Below are 8,331 nucleotides of genomic sequence, written 5' to 3'. Positions count from 1 at the left end.
CTAGGCAAATGGCGATGTAGAACTATAAAGGCCCCTGGGGGAAACGGATTCAGAGGAATATAAGTCAGGCTCTAGCAAGTGACTGGAATGCTGCTTTGCAGCTACACAAAGCTAAAATTGAGGTGTTATCTGATCACATAGCTGATGTAACACAAACAGTACATGAAGTGCTTGATGATGGTCATACATGAGTGCTTTTGTTTTGAATTGCTTCGGCAGTTTGAATCTAGACACCCCACCCACTCATTTTCAAGCAAGTATTCTTTCAAATACAAAAAAGCCACCATTGCCAAAATAAGTATGCTTTTAATTGCATTAAGAAACAGTAGCACTGAGTTTATGTAACTTTTTTTTACAAAAAACCCCAAACTCAATAAATGGCAATGTTATAAAATATAATCAAATATACCAAATAATACAAAAGGCACTTAAAAGTGAATATTCAACATCAGAATAGTTTCTAGGGCATATATTTGGAAACATACTGGGTTGTATCCCACAGTGTTGTTCAACTGACGATAAGGCTTCTTATCAGTGGAACGGGTAAGGAAACAATTTCAGAGTTGGTGCTCCACCCCCTGCAGCGCCACCCTGAAATTTGCTCTGGATGGTTGGGGATCTTCCAGAGTAGATTCAGTGGGGCACAAGAGCTGCTGGAGGAGGGGGAAATCATTTTTGTTTCCCTTCGGCTGAAAGAAGTCTTAAAGTCAGCTGAGTAATACAGTTAAGTACAACCCTTAGCTAATATAGCTTACAGAGGGTTTGTTTAGTTTAAATAACTGGCTGGTAAATCCTGATAAGATTTTGACTCTCAAAGTTTTGGTCAAAATGCAAACTGGGTTTTCAAATACAATTACATTTCAATCCAAGTGGAGATATTCAACAGAGGTCTTTGCAACCTTTCCTTAAAAAAAAACAACACCTGAAAATCAACAAGCCTCAAATAACAGAAAATTATAAATAAAGTAAAAAGTAACTTTCTGAAAAGTTTGTAAAGTTCAGCAAAACTGGATAGCAGCACAGTTTCCAGTGCTCCCTGGTGAATACCCAAGGCGTATCTGTTTTTGTTCATGTTTTAACTCTCTCCCCAAAGTTAAGACAAAACAAAATTGCTCTGTCTCTTTAAAATGCCATGATCATTACAGATATAGAACAGCTAACAACAATATAAGTTAACAACATCACAATGAGGACCATCAAACTGGAAAAAGATAGAAGTATTTATACGGCATGTTACAATTTTACTGACCAATAAACCAATAAACTATATTTCATTACATACCTTTTTAAAAAGGATAAAATCCACTGGCTTCTTTCTGCACATACAGTGCTATCATCCTCATATATTAGACAAGATGGTGGAATTAAAGAGTCAGGGGAAATTATTTATTGCAAAATGTGATACATTCAATTGTTAAAATTATTTGTAAATTCTATGGGAAAACAAATTTTGAATATTTTCTTGAACATAAAACATCCCGGTGTGCAATAATGATTTCTACAGTGCCTACCCCTGTCAGCCACTTTTTACTTTACAGCCCAATTCCATCAAATACATGCACCATAAACAAGACATGTCCATGTTATTCCTCACATTTATGACATTTAGTTTAAGGGAGTGCTATCTAGGCTTCGGCTTCTTTTTTCCAGATGCATTTTCTTGTAGGTCTGAAATGTAGCTTTAGAATCCTTCACAGGCATTGCTTCCAATAATTTTATTGCAGTATCAAGAGGAATGCCATCATTAACTGCAGAATAGTGACAAACAATTGCACTGTTAATTTGGAGGATTTATAAGATTTTGAAAAGACAGGCTTGCAAAATTCAGGTTCTCCTGCCAAAACTCCAGAGCTATATATAAAAAACTATACTGGGAGTAAGTCCCATAGAATCTGCTAAAACTTACTTCTGAGTAGGCAAGTATAGAAGTGCATCATTACTATTCAACAATGATATTCAACTAGCAAATAAGTTTGGTTTAACATGCTATGCTGTGTTAAGGCTTTCCATGTTCACTCAAGCTTCAAAACAGTAGACCAGTCACAACCTTAACAGACATGTGTGAGGTTGTGTGAGCTTTCAGGGTTAAAAGCTCAGCAGTGTCGAAACTTCCGGTGGTGCGCCATTCCGTTCCGTCAGGACCTCTCTCAGCTCCGAGGAGGGTCCGGTGTTTTGGGGTTAGGAGCGACCACAACCGCACTGTGGGCTCCATTTAAACCTCAGGAAGAGCGTCTTGGGGTCTAGCGGGAGCCAGAAGTGCTTTCCTTGCTCTTGAGGAAACTTAGTAAAGTAGTAAAGTTTGCTCAAGCGAGCGGGGCTCTGGCACGGCTCTGAAGACCTATCAATTGCCTGAAAACACGAAGCGGAGGAAGCCGACGGTAGATGAGCGCTTTGCTTTTCCCTAATTCGGATTACAAAAGAAGGTCTCTGTAAGTACTGAGAACGATTGATTTGCAAATTCTATTGAAATTCGGCTGACAGAGAGATCAAAAGAGGAAGTCTGTGTCTCTCTAACAGCGGCAAGTTTAAAGTAACACCTAGAAACTGTAGCTGTGAAAGATTTGTTTATTTCAAGTGGAGAGCTGGTTTTGTATACCTTAGAAAACCCCTGCTTGGGGGGTAGACTGAGAGTTTGATTTATTTCTTCTTGTGGATTACAAACTAAAAGGGAAGATACCATTAATCCCCCTGGCTAAGGAGTCTGGGTCAGGCGGGGAATGGCGGCTTTGGACTGGATTGCGCAGTTGGAAAATTACTGAGATTCACCACTTCCTGCTTATTCAAACCCCACGGTGTCCTCGAAGCTTAAAGAATGCTAGACTCAACACTGACACCATTTCAGCGAAGGCTATTGTTGGAATGTCAATTGCTTCAGCAGAGAGTTACAGATAAGTTCACCCAGATTGGAGCTGTTTTAGCGAACTGTTTTTCAAACCCACTCGATGGAAATGATGGAAAGGAGGCAGATCCAGAGGAATTTTTGGAAGAGGAGGACATACAAGTTGGAAAACAAGAAAGGCTCCCTTGGTGTGAGAGACTGGGAGCCTATAGACTGGACACTACACTGAGCTCTGGGGGTGAGAGCCCAAGAGCTCAAGAATAACAACCATGGAAAATGCAATATGCAGTTGAGAATGGAGGAGAGATACTTTATGACGATGCCAGAGCAACTACCTACCAAGAAGAAAGCTACAATCTGGAGGAGAAGCTACAACGAAGAATACTAAGTATAAAATTGAGCATGAAGGAAATAATGGAAGAAGAAATAAGAGCTGGAAAGGGTGGATTTTGGGGGGGACTTGTGGGGGATGGGAAAGGTAAGGGGAGGGTTTGCGATGGATAGGAAGGGGGGTGGGGTAAAGGATGATTATTTAAAGGGGATATTATAAAGGCTGACCACGGAACTCCGCAACCAGAGGGAAAACGGTGTATGAGACTGGAAGAAACATTTAGGTATTTGTTAAGATGTGATTTATTAATATCTGAAATTGGAATCAGAAGGAATATAGGCTACAGTATTAGAAAGTTAAGTTAAAAGAGGATATAAGAAGTTGTGATGTGGAATTTGATGTTTTGTTTGATAAGAATAAGATTTAAGATATGTTGATTATAATTGTAAGATTAAGATTAGGTGTAAGAAAGAAGATTTTACAAGGTTACAATGTTACTAAAGAAGATTAGAAATGGACGCAGAAGAGAGGACGTGAGGAAGTCCCAAACCTAGGATTATAGAAAGGATAAGGTTGGATAAATAAGTGTTTTGTTGGTGTGTATTTTGTAGTGTTTGTATTTTGTGTATGTTTATTATTATTAAAATCCAATAAATTCTCATTGGAAAAAAAATAAAAGCTCAGCAGTGTCGCCCTGTGTCACAGGGGTGTGACGTTTCTACATACGGGGATTTGTATGTGTATTTCTCTGTTCAACGTGAGACGTTTGTATATAGTCTGTTGTCTGTCTTCAGCTGAGATGGCTGTGCTCTCACCTGGCTGAAGGTTTTTTTTTACTCCTCTTAATAAATCTTTTGTTTAATGAGCTGGGAGTTGCCGTGACTTATTGCAAGAACAAAACACAGACACAAGCTGCTGCCTTCGCTGTACTCTGCTTTGAAAGAGAAAGGAGAAAGACTTTAAGGCACAGCGGAATGTGCTGGACACAGATTCTGACGCAGCTAAAATGCTGGTGGTCAGTGAGGTTTTTTCATCTCATGATTCACGCCCACATGTTATTTAGGCAATATAGGTATGGCATGGTATCCTGTGCTGTGGCTAGTTCCACCACTATCTTGGAGCTGCCAGGGCAGAGTGGTACACCTAAAACTTAGTTACATCTGTTCTCTGCAATATTTTGTCCATAACTAGACCACCTTGAACAATATTAATGTGGAGAGTAGGTTGAAGTCTGGACTTTTGCACTTAGGGAAGCTTTTGACACCAACTCTACTGATAAGCACTCTGCTTATTAGCACTGCTAATAACAAGGCCAGTGGAAGTGATGATATTCCAGCTGAATTATTTACAATTTTAAAGGACAATGCTGTTAAGGTGCTACACTCAATATGCCAGCAAGTTTGGAAAACTCAGCAGTGGCCAGAGGATTGGAGATCAGTCTACATCCCAATCCCAAAGAAGGGCAGTGCCAAAGAATGCTCCAACTACTGCACTATTTTCACACGCTAGCAAGGTTATGCGTAAAATTCTACTAGGCAGGCTTAAGCAGTATGTGGACTGAGAACTCCCAGAAGTGCAAGCTGGATTTCAAAGGGGCAGAGGAACCAGAGACCAAATTGCGAACATGCACTGGATTATGGAGAAAGCTAGAGAGTTCCAGAAAAATATCTGCTTCTGCTTCATTGACTACGCAAAAGCATTTGACTGTGTCGACCACAATGGCAAGTTCTTAAAGAAATGGGAGTGCCGGATCACTTCATTTGTCTCCTGAGAAATCCCTATGTGGGACAAGAAGCTAGTTAGAACTGGATATGCAACAACTGATTGGTTCAAAATTGGGAAAGGAGTACGACAAGGCTGTATATTGTCTTCCTGCTTATTTAACTTATATGCAGAATTCATCATGCGAAAGGCTGGACTGGATGAATCCCAAACCGGAATTAAGATTGCCGGAAGAAATAGCAACAACCTCAGATATGCTGATGACACAACCTTGATGGCAGAAAGTGAGGAGGAATTAAAGAACCTTTTAATGAGGGTGAAAGAGGAGAGCGCAAAATATGGTCTGAAGCTCAACATCAAAAAAACTAAGATCATGGCCACTGGTCCCATCACCTCCTGGCAAATAGAAGGGGAAGAAATGGAGGCAGTGAGATATTTTACTTTCTTGGGCTCCATGATCACTGCAGATGGTGACAGCAGTCACGAAATTAAAAGACACCTTCTTCTTGGGAGGAAAGCAATGACAAACCTAGACAGCATCTTAAAAAGCAGAGACATCACCTTGCTGACAAAGGTCCGTATAGTTAAAGCTATGTTTTTCCCAGTAGTAATGTATGGAAGTGAGAGCTGGACCATAAAGAAGACTGATCGCCAAAGAATTGATGCTTTTGATGCTGGAGGAGACTCTTGAGAGTCCCATGGACTGCAAAAAGATCAAACTTATCCATCCTTAAAGAAATCAGCCCTGAGTGCTCACTGGAAGAGCTGATCCTGAAGTTGAGGCTCCCGTACTTAGGTCACCTCATGAGAAGACTCCCTAGAAAAGACCCTGATGTTGGGAAAGATGGAGGGCACAAGGAGAATGGGACGACAGAGGATGAGATGGTTGGACAGTGTTCTCGAAGCGACTAGCATGAGTTTGGCCAAATTGCGGGAGGCAGTGAAAGATAGGCGTGCCTGGCGTGCTCTGGTCCATGGGGTCACAAACAGTCAGACACGACTGAACAACTGAAGAACAACACTCTGCTGAGAATGAAGGGTCCTCCCTCCATCAAGTGCCTCACTAAGTGCCAAGTCAGTTTCAAGCTAGCATTCAACCTAACAAAATCAAGTTTAATGATTTTTAACAGGGGTAGGCAACTTAAGGCCCATGGGCCGGATGTGGCCCAATCGCCTTCTCAATTCAGCCCATGGATGGTCTGGGAATCAGTGTGTTTTTACATGAGTAGAATGTGTCCTTTTATTTAAAATGCATCTCTGGGTTATTTTTGGGCCTGCCTGGTATTTTTACATGAGTAGAATGTATGCTTTTATTTAAAATGCATCTGTGGGTTATTTGTGGAGCATAGGAATTTGTACATTTTTTTTTCCAAAATATAGTCCGGCCCACCACATGGTCTGAGGGACGGTGGACTGGCCCACGGCTGGAAAAGGTTGCTGACCCCCGATTTATAACATAGAAAATAAAAACCCTTGCTTTTTCTGCCTCTTATTTATTACATTTGCAAATTTTCTGCTGGGGAATTCTGCAGAACTTCTGCACTATTTTGCAATATTCTGGTTGGCCCTAATTTTGTCATTATCCTTATATGGATTTTAGAAGTTACCTTGAGCTTCATATTCTTCAGTTTTTCTTCTTTTAACTGGGTTGTAATTTAACCAGTCTTCTCTTTTACTTTTGACAGCTGCAAGTGATAATTGTAAGTTATGAATAAACAGTCAGTTGTCTATGAAATTCAGGCTAATATACTTGGGTAAGGGACAACCACAATCACCCCACGGTCGATGTAGTACAATGATCTGAAGCAACTCATGTATTCATAGATCGCAAAATATGCCAAGTTGTTCTCTCACTGGCTATTTCTCAACTATTAACTTCCTTTACTTGGAATCCCTCTAGAGCCAAGCATTAGTGAAACACATTGCAAGAAATGCCCACCTTGTCAATACTCAAGGGAATTTATCTACAAGATGTTGCACCTAAAAGCCTGAGCTACATGAAACTTTGGTCTGTTTCAGTGGGCTTTTCAGAATGGTCAAGAAAATGGAGTGACATTTTCATCACACTTGATGGAAGTGTAAAAAAGTTTTTAAAAATTAAATGCAAGTACATAAACTGATACTGAGGGTTTTGAAGGTCAATTTTCAAATGAAACAAAGACTCTTCCAATGCATGTTAAAATTATTGGACTTAGCTGAGATGGTGAAACTGGAGTGTTTAATCAGAGAAAAATCAGTGTCAACATTTACTAAAGATTGGAAACTTCTTACAGACTTTTTGAATAAAAAATGAACTTATTATATCAGGGTGTGAGGACTGAAGATAATATTGGTCTATAGAAGGTGGATTGTTCAGTGTTATCTTGGACTGGATGTGTTGAATAATTATCTATATAGCTAGCAGATGAAGAATGGGATGTTCTTTCTTTCTTTCCCTTCCTCCTCCTCTTCTTCCTCCTCCCTCTCCATTTTTATTTATTCTATGTAACCAGAACGGCACCAAGCCCACACAATAGGTTTCTCCCAATGTTAGCAGTCAATAAAAAACCTTTAGATGAAAAACCTAAGGCAGATCTTTAAAAGTTTGAATAAGTCAAATAATTATGGTAGATTTCTCTGAAAGACCCTCCAAAACCAGCCCATTTGTGGAACACTGACTGACAGGGAGGAAAGCTAATATTTTGCTCCACCGTTCCTCTGGCTTGGCTTCCAGAACCTTGATTATCTTGGTCACCCTCTTCTGCATATGTTCTACCATATGTCAATATCCTTCTTAAATTGTGGCGCCCAAAACGGGACCCAGCATTCCAGGTGAGGTCTGAACAAGGCAGAATAGAGCAGTACTGTTATTTCCCTTGATCTGGCCATTATACATCTGTTGATGTAGCCAATATCATTACCTTTTTTGCTGCTGCATCTCCCTATTGACTCATGTTAAGTTTGTGGTTCACTAAGCCCCCTAGATCCTTTTCACATGTAATATTGGAAAGCTAGGTGTTCCCCACCTTCTCCACGCAGAGGACATACTACTTGCTCTAGGAAGGCACCATCCAACTATTCAGTCTAGCTCAGCAGTCTATACCAGACATCCATAGTAAGGTCACTGTTCTTTCTGTGTCTTTCTTCTATGCTTCAGATCCTGGATCTGAACAGTGAACACATCCTTTACATATACTTCTACTACTCCTCCCTTCCTGTTTGGTGTATTCATTCTGAGCAGACTATACCCCCCAATTCCTACATTCCAGTCATGAGTCTCATCCCATCAGGTTTCAGCAATGCCCACCGGGTCATATTTGCCATCCTATATTATGAGCTCAAATTCATCTTGCTTGAATCCCATACTCTGTAAATTAGTACAGAGACAACTGAACCATGATTCATTCCCAACAGCTGCTTCCTTCTTGTAGTTTCTTGTCCTTTAGCAGGATTCTGGATG

The 8,331-nt window shown here is 40.3% G+C and overlaps 1 protein-coding gene across 2 annotated transcripts in view; it reads right to left on the bottom strand.

Moving 5' to 3' along the window:
* Window positions 1-1,579: 1,579 nt before the first annotated feature.
* Window positions 1,580-8,331, bottom strand: part of RESF1 (retroelement silencing factor 1) — a 29,261-nt gene continuing 22,509 nt past the window's right edge. For both annotated transcript variants that reach the window (XM_033161543.1, XM_033161545.1), the window contains exons 4-5: window positions 6,500-6,577; window positions 1,580-1,748 (exon numbers count right to left, since the gene is read on the bottom strand). In XM_033161543.1, coding sequence (XP_033017434.1) covers window positions 1,606-1,748; window positions 6,500-6,577 — 221 coding nt within the window. In that variant the 3' untranslated portion in view covers window positions 1,580-1,605. The remainder of the gene's footprint in view (window positions 1,749-6,499; window positions 6,578-8,331) is intronic.

This window comes from Lacerta agilis, chromosome 10, assembly GCF_009819535.1.
Source record: "Lacerta agilis isolate rLacAgi1 chromosome 10, rLacAgi1.pri, whole genome shotgun sequence".
NCBI classification, from domain to species: domain Eukaryota; kingdom Metazoa; phylum Chordata; class Lepidosauria; order Squamata; family Lacertidae; genus Lacerta; species Lacerta agilis.
This window is presented reverse-complemented; position numbering and strand designations above follow the sequence as displayed.